At 44.1% G+C, this 18403-nt stretch overlaps 1 protein-coding gene across 2 annotated transcripts in view; it reads right to left on the bottom strand.

Moving 5' to 3' along the window:
- Positions 1–6291: 6291 nt before the first annotated feature.
- The window catches only part of RIBC1 (RIB43A domain with coiled-coils 1), a 54181-nt gene continuing 42069 nt past the window's right edge, over positions 6292–18403 (bottom strand). For both annotated transcript variants that reach the window (XM_030194258.1, XM_030194260.1), the window contains exons 8-9: positions 11755–11921; positions 6292–6636 (exon numbers count right to left, since the gene is read on the bottom strand). In XM_030194258.1, coding sequence (XP_030050118.1) covers positions 6555–6636; positions 11755–11921 — 249 coding nt within the window. In that variant the 3' untranslated portion in view covers positions 6292–6554. The remainder of the gene's footprint in view (positions 6637–11754; positions 11922–18403) is intronic.

Here is an 18403-nt window from a genome sequence, read left to right as displayed (position 1 = left end):
AGGCTCAATGATGTGTGGCTTTAAGTCTATTCATGTGTAGAGTGGCTAGATGGTGCCCCAGAGAAGACAGAAGGGACCGAGCGAGCAGGAATATGGGACGTAATAAGAGCAGCAGGGTAAAGGAGGGTGTCCAGGTGGAGAGTTTGAACATCAGGGTAAGGATCTTCAGCTTGGAGAAAAGGCAGCTGAGAGGAGATATGATAGAGGTATATAAAATAATGAGTGGAGTGGAACGGGTAGATGTGAAGCGTCTGTTTACGCTTTCCAAAAATACTAGGACTAGGAGGCATGCGATGAAGCTACAATGTAGTAAATTTTAAACGAATCGGAGAAACGTTTTCTTTACTCAACGTGTAATTAAACTCTGGAATTCATTGCCAGAGAATGTGGTAAAGGCAGTTAGTAGAGTTTTAAAAAGGTTTGGACAGCATCCTAAAAGAAAAGTCCATAGACCATTATTAACTGGAATTAAGGAAAATCCACTATTTCTGGGATAAGCAGTATAGAATGTTTCGTACTTTTTTGGGATCTTGCCAGGTATTTGTGACCTGGATTGGCCACTGTTGGAAACAGGATGCTGGGCTTGATGGACCTTTGGCCTTTCCTAGTATGGCAATACTTATGTACTTAGGAGGCACAGTAAAAAACGCTGTGGATGAGATAATGTAAATAAAAGATCATCCTCAAATGCTAAAGCCCGAATTTCTCCCTCCCCCACTTCTATACCACATATATCATGTCTTTTAAAATTGAACAAAGGAGGGGTTCCAGGTATAACAAGAACAACAAAGAAGAAATGGTGTACCTCTGACGAGTGCCTTGAAAAATAGTAAATGAGTTAGATCGAACTCCATTAACCAAAATAGCTGCTCTAAGTGAATTATACAGGGGTCCTTTTACAAAGATGTGGTAAAATGTGGCCTGCGGTAGTGTGGGCGCTTCATTTAGGCACGCGCTGGGCCATTTTTTACCTTGGCTGGGAAAAGGCTATTTTTTAATGGGCTGGGAAATGGGCCGGGAAATAGACCTGCACTAATATTAAAACTAGCGTGCACCTATTTACAGCCTGAGCCCTTACCATCACCCATTGACCTAGCGGTAAGGGCTCATGTGCTACCCACGTGGTAACCATGCAGTACGTACCAATATGGGCACGCTGCCAGTTACCGCCAGGAATGCCCCCGTGATAGAAAACAGAAAATTATTTTCTACCGCGGGATTCAACACATGCCAGACTCAGATTGGTGCGTGCTATCTGTGCGTTAGCCCTCCCACACCTTTGTAAACGGGCCCCACAATGTCTTTTTAAACCTTTTTAAAACTCTACTAACTGTATATTTGTCCTTTAGATTGTAAGCTCATTGAGCAGGGACTGTCTTTCTATGTTAAATTGTACAGCGCTGCGTAACCCTAGTAGCGCTTTAGAAATGTTAAATAGTAGTAGTAGTAATAGTTAATGGCTTGATAAAACCATCCCTCAATCCGCACAAAGCGTAACATTTGAAATAAATAATCCCAATTCACCTGGCCAAATGCATTATAAACCAGACTGTTTATGTGAACTGTGGTGGTCCTGTGGTTTAAGCAGTTGAGTCTAAGCTGGCAGAGGAGTAGGAAGTGACCCAATGTGCAGTGGTTCACTTTCTTCTCCTCCTGCTCTACAGACTCTGCAGGAGAGGAGGACAGCCAGCTCCAGGAGTACAATAAAGGGAGACGGGGGTGCAGAGAAATTTGAATGTGCCAAAGGGGTGGGTGGAATGGTGGGGAAGAGAAATTTGAATGTGCCATTAGGGAGGGTGGGGGGGGGGGGGTACAGAAATGTGAATGTGCCATTGGGGAGAATGGGGGAGGCTGCAGATTAAGGAAATTTCAGGCCTTAGGATGGGGAAATTCTATGCAAAAATGCTAGAAATAAACAGCACAGAATTTTCAAAAATTGTGTACAGAATTTTCAAACATTTTGTGCAGAATTCCCCCAAGAGAAACTCTGATGAAACCTTCCCCATTCCCCCCTTTGTTTATATTAATATAGCTCTTTTTCTGATACTTTCTTTGAACACACAGCTGTAGGCAGTCAGTGGGGATGCAGAGGAGCAAAGTACCCTACCAGTGGCCCTACAAGTTTTGTTAGTCAAAAAGTGGGAGTGCAAAGGTAGCAAAGTCAAAGCGCCTTACTCAACTCCACAGGTTTCATTCACCAACCAATGGGGATGCAAAGAAGAAAGTGCCCGAAGGCATCACCTAACAATCAATAGGGATTCAAAAAACATGACCTACCAGTGACCTGACCCCACAGTTCCTATAGTGTGATAAGAGCGCTCTCTGTTGAAAGTACATGCATGTACACACAATTTCTCAAGTAATGTACCTGCTTGCTGCTCTAATTGAACTGGCCATAACATCTGAGGCTGTTATAGAGGCTGTTATTTACTGTTTCTTTTGCATCTTTGGGGGTGGTAGGGGGTCAGTGACCACTGGGGGAGTAAGCAGGGGGTCATTCTTTTATTCCTCCAGTGGTCATCTGATCTTTTAAGGCACTTTTTTTAGTCATTATTACAACAGATCTAGACCAAAACGTCTTAGTTTTAGTCCTGGACATTTTTGTTTTGTTCCATTATGGCTGAAAATTTTCCAAGTGATTAGAGAAACGTCCCAATGCTGCTTTATGCTACTTTTTAGATGTTTTTTGCTCTCAAAAATAAATCTCACAGGCTAAGTCCAGCCTACGGTTTCTTTTCCAAGTTCTCCTGTGTCTTTCCATGTGGGCCCTCTTTTCGTTGCCATGTCTTCAGACTTTCCTAAGGCTCAGTTGAGGGGCCTGTTGCTCCTGGATACAGGTCCTATAGCCATTTTCCTTTCATTTCTTGTACTCTCTCCTGCAATTGAGGTATGTACATGTTGGCACTGTGTGTGTGACTGTGGGCATGCATGTTTCTCTTTTCCTCTACCTTCACTTCTTGTCTCTCTCCATTTCCTTTGCCAAATCCCCTCCTGGCTGCCATTCACCCATGAATTCTCCTCCTTCCCCTGCCTTCCAACCTTACACTCTACTTTGCTTGCTCTTCCCTCTCACTCCCTTCCTCTCTTCCTTTTTGAACTCTCTCCCTACATTCCCTATCCCCAAGACCTCCCCATCTATCATTCTCTCTCCCTGAACTTCCCCTTTCCGTTCCCTGTTAATAATAAATACAAATTTAAGTAATTTATTTATTGGTAAAAATAAACTCTTTTAATAATGTCAATTTAATCAACCTAACAAACCAAACATGGCCATGATTTTGCATTCTGCTTGCATCAAGGGTAAATGCATGTCATTTCTCATATCTCATTGTCTCTTCTTTTGTCGCATTCCTCTTGTTGGCATTTTTCCGTCAATTCAGTCCCTCTGTCCATGCTCACCCTACCCCAATTGATCTTGCTTCCCCCTCCCTACCCGGAGACTCTATTGCCTCCCACGCAGTCCCACAGTCTCTACTCTCCCCTCCCATTCTCACAATCCTCAATCACTGTCCCTACATTTGCCCAGTCTAAATTCATGCTTTTCCTTCCCCAAGTATTATTCTCCCCCATAATCTTTTCCTCCTCCTCTTACTCTCAATGTTCCTACTCTTCCACTCAGTCCCTGGGTGCCCCTTCTCCCATAACCAGACCTCTTTCTCCGACACAGTCCACGTTCTCCCCTCACTACCTCATGTGCTTGAACTATCCCCCAAAATCTCCTAGTTTCCATACCTCCCCCATTCAATTTGAGCCCTAGTCGCTCTCCCTGCACGCCCTTATTTATTTATTTATTATGTACTGCCTTTTTGAAGGAATTCACTCAAAGCAGTATACAGTAAGAATAAGACATAGGCAACAGACAATTACAGTACTAAAAATATTCAAATAATACAAAGTATGGCATAGTCAGAGATGGGTAGTAACAAAGTACTTGTACTTTATTACAGTACTTAAGTACAACTGGCAGTACTTTGAACGAGTTACTTTTTTTGGCAATGCTTTTTTACTTGTAATGAGTTACATTTAATCTGTACTTTTGTACTTAGTAACAAAGTACAAATTTGGAAAGTAGTTTTTAAAAAAAAGTATTTTCCAACCCTTTGCTTATCCCCCTCTACAGGCTTTCCAAGCAATGTCAGATGTGACTAGCAGCTGATTGGGCCAGAACTTCTGGTCCCAAAAACACCTGAGCTGGGACTGGAAGTTCGGGCACAATCAGATGCAAGCCAGGGTCTGACATCACCTGGAAACCCTAGTCCCTGTCTTCTACACCTTCCCAGAATGCAGCTGATTGGCTGTTACTTTGTTGTTAGGCTTGGCTGCCTCCTCAGTCTGAACTGCACCTTCACTGTGTGCTCGGCCTGCTCCCTCTCCCCTTCCATCCACCATGACCCTGCAGCACAGTCCTGCTCCCTTCCTCCCATTACACCTCTGCCGGGGTCGAACTAATAAACTACCATGCGAGATGTGTGGGACCTGGCTCTCTGCAGCACCACTAGTGCTTCCAGTACCAGGCTCACCTCCTCTGATGTAAACTTCTGGAACTGGCGCAGGAAGCATTAGCGGCACTGCAGAGAGCCAAGTCCCGTATGTCTCCCATGATAGACACTCAGGACCCGGCTCTCTGCACAAGTTGCATATGAGGTCATAAGTACATAAGTAATGCCACACTGGGAAAAGACCAAGGGTCCATCGAGCCCAGCATCCTGTCCACGACAGCGGCTAATCCAGGCCAAGGGCACCTGGCAAGCTTCCCAAACGTACAAACATTCTATACATGTTATTCCTGGAATTGTGGATTTTTCCCCAAGTCCATTTAGTAGTGGTTTATGGACTTGTTCTTTAGGAAACCGTCTAACCCCTTTTTAAACTCTGCTAAGCTAACCGCCTTCACCACGTTCTCCGGCAACGAATTCAAGAGTTTAATTATGCGTTGGGTGAAGAAACATTTTCTCCGATTTGTTTTAAATTTACTACACAGAAAGGTGATTGAATATTATCCTAGCTAGGGTAGGAATGGATAAACATGCCCTGCTAGTATGTGCAGCTGATGTCAGTGTGTGTGTGACTAGCAAGATGCCTTCTTCTGAATCACCAAGTCCCTGCAGTCTCCTCCCCAAGCATCCTTTACTCCCTATCCTATTTCCCAAGCCCTACTAAGTACCCACCCCTAATCAACAGTCAACCCCTCAAATCCAAATTATTTCTTTGTCCCTCCCAATTTTCCACTTAATTCCCCACCCAATCCCCAAATTTTGGTTTTCTATTAAACAACCCAGTTCTGGCTCAACCACCCTCAAAATGTGCATCCCTCTTCCCTTCCCTTAATTAGGTGCTCTAGCATGTGCTGCCTGCTTCTCTTAATCACTCTCTGACCCAGCACATTTTTCTGTCTCGTTTGTGTAAACATTTTACTTCTGTAGGACATCTGCAGTGATTTTCCCTCTTTATACTGGGAGCCAAGACTGATGCATGCATTCACTGTTGTTGCGGGGCCCTGCAGGATAGCCACAATTACCAATGGTGTACGAGTTTGTGACTATGTCATGGCGATCTTCTCTTTCATCTTTTTCTCCTTTTCTTTCTTCTTCTCCACTCCTAGTTAACAATGTAAGCTCATTTTCCTTTCTCTCACCCTCCAGTCCTTAGTCTCCCTCATTTCACCTCTCACCTACTTACCATCTTTCTATCTCCCAGTTTTACACCCTCATAACAACATAAGCATTGCCATATTGGGACAGACCAAAGGTCCATCAAGTATCATGTTTCCAACAGTGGCAAATCCAGGTCACAAGTACCTGGCAAGATCCCAGAATAGTAAAACAGATTTTATGCTGCTCATCCTAGAATATGCAGTGGATTTTCCCATCCATCTTAATAATGGCTTATGGACTTTTCCTTTAGGAAATTATCCAAACCTTTTTTAATTCTCCTTGCAGGAGCAGACCAGAGAGCATAAGGTAGAACAAGACTGACTATCAGCTTTCTTTCAATTAGGAGCTTTTTTGCCTCTAACTCACTCCACTCCTTTGGACATGGTGGTTGAATAATTTGGGAACGATGGAGTTGTTTTTCCAGGTCCAAGAGCGTTGACGCTCCTTCGCCGGCGCTAATCAAAGGGCTCGCCAGCCCTTTCATCTGTGGGCAGTTCGATGCGCAGCAGTCCCGCACTTGCTGCTCAGGGTTAAATTCTTGCAGGGACAGGTTAAATTCTTGCAGGGATGGGTGGGGATGGGTAAGATTCCAGTGGGACGGGTGGGGGTGGGTAAGATTTCTGTCCCCATGCAACTATCTTGCGCCTCTCCCATTTCCAGCTGAGCTTCTTACCATAACACTTTCCTTCTGACAGTAAGGGAGAAGTTGTCCTGGGCTGAAATGTTTAATAAAGAAGTTGATGCATTAGAATAAAGTCTTTATTTGGATCATATCCATCTAGCTAAAGAAATTACAACATAGCCAACACAAGGCCATTATGGATTGCTGGAGCAGGGTTCATTGTCCTCTAGCTGCAGAATGCAGTGATGAGGAAAGATTTGAGGGAGTCTCATCACTGCCTAGCGACTGCTGGTATTGAACTGAGTATAGTAATGTGCAGTGGGGTTGTTGACATACACTTCTTTGTCCAGGTACGCCAGTCTGCAGAGAAAGGAAATGACACGTTAGACATAGATTCTCCCTCTATTCTCTGTCTCATTGTAGTAATCCTGCATCCTCACATTGTACTACTACATCTGAGAATACCTACAGTTACTACTCAGTGATACTCTTGCTTTCTGCTTGTCCCTTTCCATAATACTCACTGTATTTCTGCTCACCATGTTGGAGGTGAATGAGCTCTTGCCAATGTTATATATGTTATGTTTGAGAACTTAATAAAGATCTTCTTAAAAAAAATAGACCTATCCTTTTGGGTATAATCTGGATAAAGTAACCTTAGTCCACTTTAAACGTAATAAATAGAAAGAAAAAAAGGTCAACATATCTTTAAAAAGATATAGCAGAATTAGAAAAGGTTCAAAATGAGAAAGGGGATGGAACACCTCTCATATGAGGAATGGCTAAAGAGGTTAGGGTCTTCAGCTTGGAAAAGAGATGGCTGAGGGGGGTTATGATTGAGGTCTACAAAATCCTGAGTGGTGTAAAACGGATGATTGCAAATACATTTTTCACTCTTTCAAAAAGTACAAAGACTAGGAGACACTCAATGAAGTTACATGGTAATACTTTTAAAATGAATAGTAGAAAATACTTTTTTCATTTGACGAATAGTTAAGCTCTGGAACTCGTTGCCAGAGGATATGGTTACAGTGGTTAGCATATCTGCGTTTAAAAAAGATTTGGACAAGTTCCTGGAGAAAAAGTCAATATTCTGCTATTGAGATAGACATGGGGGAAGCAACTGCTTGTCCTGGGATCAGTAGTATGGAATCTTGCTACTATTTGGGATTCTGCCATGTACTTATGACCTGGATTGGCCACTGATGGAAGCAGGATAACACCTCTTGGTGGAATCTTTCCTGGAAGCCAGCAAAACCTTGGAGACACCCTCATGAAGATGCAAGGAAGCAAATTCTAAGCTTTCAACATTCAGGATGTGAGGGCCAGGGACTGGAGCTTGGGATGTAGAAGAGAGCCCTCATTCTGCATTATGAGGGCTGGAAAACACTCCAATCACCAAGTTTCTTCGGAGAATAACTCCAGAAGAAGAGGGAACCATATTTGCCTGGGCCAATATGGGGCAATCAGGATCATGGTTACCTGGTTTTGCTTGAGTTTCAACAAAGTCTTCTACATGAGAGGATATGCATACAGAAGGCTGTTCCCCCAGTGAAGAAGAAAGGCATCTGATGCTAGTCTGTCGTGTGCCCTGAACCTGGAACAGTACTGAGGGACTTTGTGATTGAATGAAATGGCAAAGTGATCCACCGAGGGGGTGCCCCAGACTCGGAAGATCTTGCAGGCAACGCCCATGCTGAGTGACCAATCATGCGGTTGCATGACCCTGCTCAGTTTGTCAGCCAGGCTGTTGGATTTGCCCACAAGGTATGTGGATCTGAGAACTATTCTGAACTGGGCTAGATGGACAATTGGTCTGATCCACTATGGCTATCTTATGTTCTTAAGTCAAACCTAGAATTTTAAGATCAACTCGTGCTGCTGTTTGGAGCCAGTGTAGTGACTGTAATAAAGTGGACACCCTTTCTCATTTCTGCTTCCCCAAAATTATCATTGCAGCAGTATTCTGCATGAGCTGCAGCCTCTGCAGTGTGACCTTGGACACAACCAAATATAATGAATTTCAATAATCCAGTTTTGATAATATAAATGTATGTGCCATCTTTTATAAATCATCGACTGAAAAAAAAGGTCTAACATGACACAAAGACAGTCTTATACCTATGCTGGCTTTCAACCTCAACATGGCTGTCACAACCCTCAGCAGCAATTTTTTTGAGGCTGACGCTGAAGGTTGCAGCTGCCATTTTAATAGTGGGGACAGCATGGTCAGAAGTGATTAGGGATTGTTCCTTCCCCGACTAGGCCACTACACCACCAGGATTTAAAGTATGTCCGGAAGGAACAACAGGTGGATCCGGAAGAGGGGCCCCTTCTGTTTAGGGATGAGATGGGACAGTTCCTCCTTTTTCGGGGGTAGCAGAATGAACAAATGGATGGTTCCTCCTATTGGGGGGGGGATAGAAAAGGAGGAGGAAGTGGCCTTCAAGGAGGGAGTGGAGGCCAGGGCAGGACCTAACACCGATTCGGGCCAGTAGTGGTTAGTTTCAGTTTTGCCTTCAGTTTCAGCTGAAATCAAGCAACACAGTCTGGCTGCAAATTTGGTTTGAGCCAAAACCAACCCCCTCCCCCCCCCCAGTTTCAGTCACGCTCTCCTGCAACCATGTAACTTAGATCAGTTCCTCATATTTAATTCAACTGTACTTATAATTTGCCTTCAGTTTAACCACCCATTTATTTATTCCAATTGACTTTGTACTACCCATCTTGTTCCCATTTATACATCTCAACAGCATTTGCCCCCTAAGTTACATAGTAAGATGTTTCATTGTATTGTTAGCTTCATATCTACGTTATTTGAATGTTCTAATGTGTGCCTATTAGGTGTTTCTGTTTTTCCAGGCTGCCTACTATGGTCACATTTGTATTGTACTGACTTCTATCATATTTCTGTTATATGATGTTATATAACACTGTTATGTTTATGTTTATTAACATTTTATAAATAGTCTTTTTTAACACATAAATCAAAGTGATGTACATTAAGAATAAAAGAACGCCATTAACTGATAGGAAAGGTCACACTCGTATCAAAACACATTCATCAAATATCAGTACACCTGATTGCTAAGCAGTGCCCTGCCTTCAGGGTACCCCTTCCTGGGTTATTCATAAGTGAGTTTTTAAGATACTCTTAAAAGTTCTTCAAGGATTGTTCAGATCTGATGTCAAAGGGCAAGCTGTTCCACAGGAATGGGGCCATAAAATAAAATGCACTTCTCCGCCTAACTTCCCAATAAGCCTGGCCAGGATTTGGGAAAGACAAGTCTAAAATCATTCTAAGAAAGCAAATTACACACAGGAATGGAAGGACTAGTAAGGACAACCGGATACTCTGGCAGGCCAGTATGGATCGCCTTGAATGCTAACTTAAGAATTTTACACTGAATCCTGAAATGAATAGGAAGACAGTGAAGTTTCTGAAGCAGAGGGGTAACATGGTCCCTCCGATTGGCAGAGCAGAGTAACCATGCAGCAGTGTTCTGGAGTGTTTATAAACATTTAATTTCTGAATTAGGGAGCCCAGCGTAGATGGCATTGCAGTAGTCTGATCTGATAAATACATGATATAATGTACATAGAGTGTCAGAATCAAGGATACCCTTAACAGACCTAAGTCTATGGAGGGCAAAAAACCCCAACTTTAAAACTGATGATATCTGAGCAGTAAACTTTAATTTGGAGTTAATTTGGAGACCAAGATATTTAAACTGAGTGACTGGCTGAATCGGTGTGCCAAATAGTTCAGGGACAGTGGAAGGGATAGTTGCATTCCCAATAAACCAGCAGGCTGTAGCTTTGTTAGAGTTAAGAACCAAAAAATATTCGGCAAGCCAATCCGATACCTTATCCAGGCAGGCTTGAGGAAGAGAAAAATCTTAGTTTGAACTGGTAGTGTAATGAACAATCAGAATGTCATTGGCATAAAAGCAAGCACTGAAGCCAGCAGCCTATATGAGTGTAGCTAATGGGCTAAGGTAAATATTGAAGAGAATCAGAGAGAGAATCGAGCCCTGAGGGACATAAGACTGAGGAAAAGAATGTGAATGACCATGTAATGTAACCTGAAAAGTACAGTTCTGAAGAAAGGAAGTAAACCATTGGAGCACGGTGCCCTTAAGTCCAATTGAGGAAAGACATTGCAAGAGTAGAGTATGAACAATGACATCAAATGTCACTGATAGAGCTAAGGATATGGCCAAGGCAATAAGGCCATCATCTAGTTTTTGGTAGATCTCATTTAGCAGAGAGGTCAATACCGTTTCAGTACTGAATCCTACCCAAAAACCAGACTGACGATGTTGCAGAATAAGAGATGATTCATGATGGAACTACAGCTGAAGAAAAACAAGATGTTTATATTTCTGATACTGTATCATGGTGGTCAAGCTGCCATTTCCAAATTTACCTCACTGATTGTATTTATGCTCATATTTGGTAATCTTACTACTATTATGCTGTTAAACTTGTAAGTTTTATATTAAACTGTATCTACTGTACTCTGCCTTGGGTGAATCATTTCATAAAGGCAGTTAATAAACCCTGTGAAGGAGTAGGTAGTACATGGCCGAGTTCCCATAGGATCACTCCTTCACTTGAGACTGAGAGTGAGCCACCTTAAGGCAGGTGGAGTTACTTTTGCTGAGTCAGAGGGACGGAGCTCAGGCAGGGAGGTGGTTAAATGCCTTGAGGTAGAACAGATCAGGAAGGACAAGGCAAGAGGTCTCCTAGGAGGTAGTGAGGGAGGCCCGAGTCAAGAAGCCTCCAGGGAGCAGCCCTGAGTGAGGACCTCCCAGCAACGATGCAGAGAGAGAGAAGGCTACAGTCCTGAGGGAAGAGGAATATCCTGAAGCTAAGAGCTTCCCTGGGGTAGGGATACTGTAAGTAATCAAGTCAGCCTCCAAGAGTTGATTATATGTGGACAGAAGACTGCCAAGGTAGGAGAGAACCTTGCAGAATATTCCTAACGTATATCAATTTGGTGTGTCCCCAAAAGGGACCTGAAACGGCATTAGCTGCCAGTGTTTAGGGCTGGCTTCTATATTATGGGGACTATATTATGAGAGAAAGGACTAAGTCTGTGGAGTTACAAAGGCTGATTGCAGCCTTTTTGGTGTACATAAATAAAGTACTGTTGACTTTTACCAGCAACCTTTGTGTGTGTGTGTGTGTGTGTCACATTTTTATGAGATCCTGCAGCCAGTTGCTAACCACAGTGCCACAAACCCCAATAAATAAAATAAATAAATATTATATTTGCCTCATTGAACCTATTCTGTTTCTTGTGTGCCCCTTCCTTGTTCTGCTTCTTCTGTGTCTGTTCCATTGGTACTCACTGTGCTCTCTACTCACTGTGTTTGTTCATCTCTACTATGTCTCTGCCTGGTGGATCTCATTCTGCTTCTTGTATCACCTTCCTTGTTCTGCTTCTTATAGGTCTGTTCCATTGGTACTCACTGTGCTTTCTGCTCCCTGGCCAGTTGTTGGTTGTATGAGTCTAGGTTCTGCCTCAACTGCTTGCTCAGGTTTTGTTCCTGTTCTTCGAGCACCATTGCAGCTCGGGCCGCCAGCATTCTTTGCTTGTCCCATTCCATATCCCGCTGCCACTCCTCCTCTCTCAGCCGCTGGGGACAGGAAAGATAACAATCAGGGTCATTCTTCCCACCCTGTCTAAAATGCCCTACTGTCAAGGGCTGAGATTAAACAACTTGACAAAAATCTCCTTTCACACCACCTTCAGCTCTGAAAACTGCCATTATTTCCTATGTAAGAATTCTCCCAGTTAATGAATCTTCTGGTCAACCCAATAGCATTGTATTCTCACTTTTCTGTGAGTTTCCTCCATGGTTCACATTCATAAATCATTTTATTTGATATACCACTTGTAAGCAAATATCCAAGAAGTTTACAATAACAATATAAATATATAAAATCAGGGAAAGATACGATATAAGGCCATGACACACCAGGGGGCCTAGGTTACAAACCAGTATAAAATAGCCATAATAAAACAATAATAATAATAATTTAAAAATACATCTCTTTATAAAGGCGGTTAATAAATCCCAATAAATAAATAAAGTGAAATATCATGTCAATATGACATTGTGATGTTCTGGGGCTAACCTGAAAGTTAGCCTAACTAAGAATTCAAAGCCTGCCCAGAGAGTTAGCCAAAGGCTTCTGGGAGATACTGCAGACTACTGTGACCCAACCTCCGCCCCCCCCCCCCCCCCCCCCCAGTGATGTCAGTGTAAGTTGACAGGATGTCTCTCTAGCTGATGGGATCGGTTTACATAGGACTAAATCCTCAAGGGTAGCCAGTCAGGCTATCTCTGAGAACTGGGCCTTCAAAGGAATTCACACCTTCTTGGTAATCAGGAGACATCAGATTAAACAAACCAAATTATGACACAGGAAGGTGCTGGAAAATTCAGGTATATAAACACAAAGAGGGACAAACAAGGCACACATAGGACGTACATAAACATGGAGTGGGGGAGGGCATACACAGGAGAGGGACACCACAAATATACACAGGAGAGTGGACACCACAAACATTCATACCTACAGACATTTATGCTCGGATAGCCATTCCACACACACACCTCCCTCCTCAGCCACCGACAGGAGGACAGACACATATTCACTTAAACACACACACACACACACACACACACAAGCAGCTCTGTAACAACTATCTGTTCCAAGTGCTGTACGTTTAATAAGCCTATTTTATATAAAATACCTTTTTCCAAGCCACACCCATTTATGGTCTTATTGTGCTACAATCCCACTGCCTCTGAGAAGTGGACCCGGGACCACAAGAAGGGAACCAATAAAAGACTAAAAACGAAGACACACCACAGATGATGATGACTGGAGGATGCCAGCAAGCCCCCAAGAGAGGGATATACAGAAATCCAATCCCATAGTAATATGAAATGGCATTTTAGAATGGACTTCCAACTCAGAATAAGGGCATGCAAGTCAATATGTCACTGATGGTGCTAGTATTTTACAACAGGATTTGTCAACATATAGTCTGTTCTAAAATACATGAGAAATGGACATCCATGTGCTGGTTACAAACAGCATGAACATCCATTTTACAAACTGAAATGTCTGACCTATGAACAGGGCAAAACAAGGGATATGGATGTCATTGTGGCAGCATAGAAACATCCATGTTATAAAATGGTCACATAAAATTCCATGGGGAGTACAGCAGTAGCCTAATGGTTACAGCAGTGGGCTGAGAACTTGGGGTACCATCAAATCCCACTACAGCTCTTTACGTTTTTTTATTTTATTGTGAGCCCTCCAAGGACAGCAAAATACCTACCATACCTGAATGTACACTGCTTCAATAGCCTTCGGGCTTATAGTTCCTGAAGCCGTTACAGAGCCCGGTATCGCTTACCAGTTTCACGTGGGGTGGGGGGGGGGCAGCAAACTCTAGGGCAGTGGTTCCCAAACTTTTCAGTTCACGGCACCCTTCATGTCCAAGCAGTTTTTCACGGCATGCTCCCATAGGTCTCCTCTCCTCCATCCATCCATATCTAGCAATTCTCCCCTCTCCCCTGCCCCCTCCATCCATCTATGTCCAGCAATTCTCCTCTCTCCCCTGCCCTCCCCTCCATGTCTAGCGATTTCTCCTCTCCCCTGCCCTCCCCTCCATGACCAGCGATTCTCCTTTACCCTTATCCTCCTCGCCCATCCATGTCCAGCGATTCTCCTTTGCCCCCATCCTCCCCTCCCATCCCATCCATGTCCAGTGACTCACCCCCAGCCCCCACCTGCCCCCCTTTTCAGCCCCCCAAGTTCCAGTTCAAACCCAAGCCCCACCTGCCCACCCTCTTCTCCCGCAACATCCCCCTTTTATTCCTGCTGCTCTGCATTTTTTACATCTTTTACTTTACCTCAAAATCCAAGTGGCGCCGACGGCAGCAGCGAAAGAAACAGGCTCACCTCGAGCCTTCCCTTCCCTCTCAGTGTCCCGCCCTTGCAGAAACAGGAAAGTACGTCAGAGAAAAGCGGGACACTGAGAGGGAAAGGAAGGCTCGAGGCGAGCCTGTTTCTTTCGCTGCTGCTGCTGCCACTTGGATTTTGAGGTAAAATAAAAGATTTCAAAAACGCAGTGAGGCAGGAACAAAAAGAGGGCTGTGGGGGAGCTGAGGCTGGAACTGTGACGGCGGTAAGCATGGCTTGTGGCACCCCATGCCATGTTTACTGGGTTGCGCTGGCCCTGATTTGCCATGGCACCCCAGAGAGGTAGCTGCAGTGCATCTTTCTCCTTCTGAAATCTCAGATGGATATCCATATTTTGGTCCCTCCCTAGTCCCACTCAGAGCACGCCCCTTTGCTATAAGGACATACTGCAGTTTTAGATATCTGTATCTCAGCTTTATATAATCGGGATTTGGACATCCATGCAATATGGCTGTCTAAAAGCCAGTTTCCAGATGTCCAAAATATAGAGCTTCTAAAATAAGGGCCACAGTAACATAGTAGATGACAGCAGATAAAGACCCGCACAGTCCATACAGTATACCCCACAGACACCAAAGTGCAGATGTTAATCTGGTGGAAAGTCATCATAAAATAACTATGTAGAAACAACACAGAAACAGAGAAAAATGTAGGTAGATAAAGACCAAATGGCCTACCTAGTCTGCCCATCCATGACATCTACTCTCCTTATCACTCCCTTAGAGATTCTATGCATTTGTCCCAAGCTCTCTTGAATTCAGACACTGTTTTCGTCTCCACCACTTCCACCGGGATACCGTTCCACGAATTCACCACCCTTTCCATGAAGAAGTATTTCCTCAGGTTACTTCTGAGTCTATCCCCTTTCACCTTCATCCTATACCCCCTCATTCCAGAGCTTCCTTTCAATTGAAAGAAACTTGTTTCCTGTACATCCGGCCACGCCAACTCACGGGCCTCTGTCCACAAGGAGTCTGGTCACTCTGCACAAGTTGGTCCTGCAGCTCCTCCCTGCTGAGGTCATCCAGTCACTCTTGTGTTAGGTCAAGCATATCCCATGTCTGAGGGCTGCTACCAGTCGCCATCAGCATGCTGCTAATCTCCTAACACTACCAAAAAAATGAACAGAAAAGGGACCCTGTTACTACTGCACTCATTCACTGTGCTCTGTGTCTGAAGGTTACAGGTAAAAAACTCTGAACCACTCAGTGGATAGTGACCCTCACCCACACACTGAGCCTGACAATCCCACTACACTGCCACCAAAAACAAGAAGGACAAGGTCTGTCAGGAAACGCCTAGCCACTCACCTGGGGCTAATCCTGCGGCCACTTAGAGGGTCTATCCCCAGCACAGCTCAGGTCCGCCTGCACCTGAGCATGTGCTCTACACTAGCACCCTCCTCCCACTGACTGGGTCCCAACCGCCTCTGGGTGAGTCTCTTGTTCTCAGGTTATCCCCGGTGATTTCTAGGCTCCTGGGGCCACAGTCCCAGTGGTCCCACAATTCCTAGAAAGCACTCACAGACCAAACACACAAACCACCAGGATTCTTAGTCAGTCCAGACAAGCAGAGACAATAAACTAAAAAAGGATTATTGTCATAAAAAATATTGAACAGTGAACTATAAAAACAGATGGAAAATAACAGGCAAATAACAGGTAACTGAATAAGGATCAATTATAAAACTATCTAAACATTTTATCACTACCTGGATAGTACCTGGGAAGTACAAGAAAAATAGTTGCTCACAGGTTACATGATATAACTGTTCACAGGGTCTCAGTAAAGAGGTCTTTCTCTCTCTACTTCCAAACTGAGACTGGAGAAAAATCCAGCATTTCCAGACTGAATTTGAGCTCCTAGACCAATCAGAACCCAGAACAACATTTTTTTTAAGTAGCTGGCCACATCACTGCAAGTTACTTCTCTCTGTTAAAATAAATAAGGAACAATCATTTCTCTGTAACAGCTTTAAACATAAAGCATGAACCACCTGCTGGGCAAACAAGAGAAATACACTTCATGAAATAGTCTTATAATTCATATGCTGGAAAATCCACCATTTCACCACAGAAATAAAATAAGGCAGGAAAAGTCCCACAGGGAAGGCACAAAAAACTCAAAACGTCAATCACACACCAGAAGCTATGAGGAGCTGCGAGTAGCACATTCTGTCCTCACGGCGGATGAAGAGAGACTGATGGTCCTGCTCTCTCATGGCAGTTAGGAAGGCACTTGTGCTTATGCAGTGGGGATGTTGTCGCATGCTCTTAAAGTTGTAGTACACTGTAAAAGTGTTCCACTCCGGGAAGATGAATGTCACCAAATGTGAGAATAAAATGGCCTGCTTGTTATTACGTTCCTACCTGTAACCTCCGCTCTCAAGACAAATCCCTTTCAGTACCCTTCTCCACCACCGCCAACTCCAGGCTCCACCCTTTCTGCCTCGCCTCACCCCATGCGTGGAACAAACAAACTTATATGGTCTGTGCCCTGAAGAGGACAGTACAAATAAAAAAGTAGCACATATGAATTTATCTTCTTGGGCAGACTGGAGGAACCATGCAGGTCTTTTTCTGCCGTCATCTACTATGTTACTATGTTACTATGTAACTCCCCGAGCCCATACGCCAGGCCCCCTCCCTGCCCATCTTCAAATCTCTGCTTAAAGCCCACCTCTTCAATGTCGCCTTCGGCACCTAACCACTACACCTCTACTCAGGAAATCTAGACTGCCCCAACTTGACATTTCGTTATTTAGATTGTAAGCTCCTTTGAGCAGGGACCGTCCTTCTTTGTTAATTTGTACAGCGCTGCGTAACCCCAGTAGCGCTCTAGAAATGTTAAGTAGTAGTAGTAGTAGTTATCAGAGAAAGGTTTTTTGCCCTTACAATAGCTCCTTTCAGTTTTGCCACTGCTTTCCAACTTCTTCCAGATGTTCCCATCCAGACAATTCCTTGAGATAATCCCCCATCTGAACACGTTAGTTCTTTTGAAGCCTAGAACCTTCACTTTTGAATGAACCCTCTCCACACCTATTTTAATATTAAACCACACCATCTGGTGATCACTAGATGCCAGATGATCACCTACTATAACATCAGAAATACTCTCCCCATTAGTAAGCACTAAGTACAGTATGGTCCCATCCTGTATGGGTTCCATTACCAACTGCTGGAATAGTTCCCCCTGTGGAGAATCCAGGATCTCCCTGCTTCTAAAAGACCCAGCGATATGGATACCCCAATCAACATCTGGCAGATTAAAATCACCTATTAGTAGTACTTCCCCTTTCACAGCTATATTTTGAATGTCTTCAATTAAATCTGTGTGTATTACTTCTGTCTGTGAAGCAGGACTGTATATCATACCAATGTAAATACATTTGTCATTCCCTCTTTTCCAGATTGATCCACAGTGCCTCTTCCTTACCCTGTAGGTCCTGCAATTGTGTGGCTTTAATATTATCTTTAACATATAATGCCACTCCCTTTCTTCCTACCCTGTCTTTCCTGAACAGATTATAGCCCCAGTGGCAGTTCTACTATTAGGGCAACTGAGACGGGGGCCTCAGGAAGCACTCTTCATGGAGCGGTATCTTTGCCACCACCGCCAGTCGGCCAGCCTAACTGCTTGCATCACTCCTTCCTTCCAGGTCGGCATCGCTCCTTTCCATCCCACACACCAGTTGCGGCCTGGCTTCACCCTCCTTCCTTCCTCAACCCCCTTCCCCGAGTCTACCTTCTTTTTTTGTTTTCTAGAAGTCGTCGGCAGCAGTGATTCCCATATGCTGCCCACCAGTTTCTTCACTGTACTGCGGTCCGCCTCTCTGGTGTAACTTCCTGTTTTCTCAAAGTTGGGCCACAGTAGAGAGAAGAAGCCAGTGTCAATGGCAGGGCAGCAAAAGTGAATCGCTGCCAATGATGACTTTTGGAAAACAAAAAAAGAAGGTAGACTGAGGGAAGAAGGTTGAGGAAGGAAGAGGGAGATGCCAGATCGAGAGTGTGAAGGGAGAGACACTAGATTCGGGGGGAGGGCAGATGCCAGGGGGCTGGGGGTGCCATCTCATCCCTCACCTCAGGCAGCAGATTGCCTTGGGCTGCCCCTATAT

Source organism: Microcaecilia unicolor, chromosome 2 (genome assembly GCF_901765095.1).
Source record: "Microcaecilia unicolor chromosome 2, aMicUni1.1, whole genome shotgun sequence".
Lineage (NCBI taxonomy): Eukaryota > Metazoa > Chordata > Amphibia > Gymnophiona > Siphonopidae > Microcaecilia > Microcaecilia unicolor.
The sequence above is the reverse complement of the archived record's forward strand: the minus strand, read 5'-3'. Positions and strand labels throughout refer to the sequence as shown.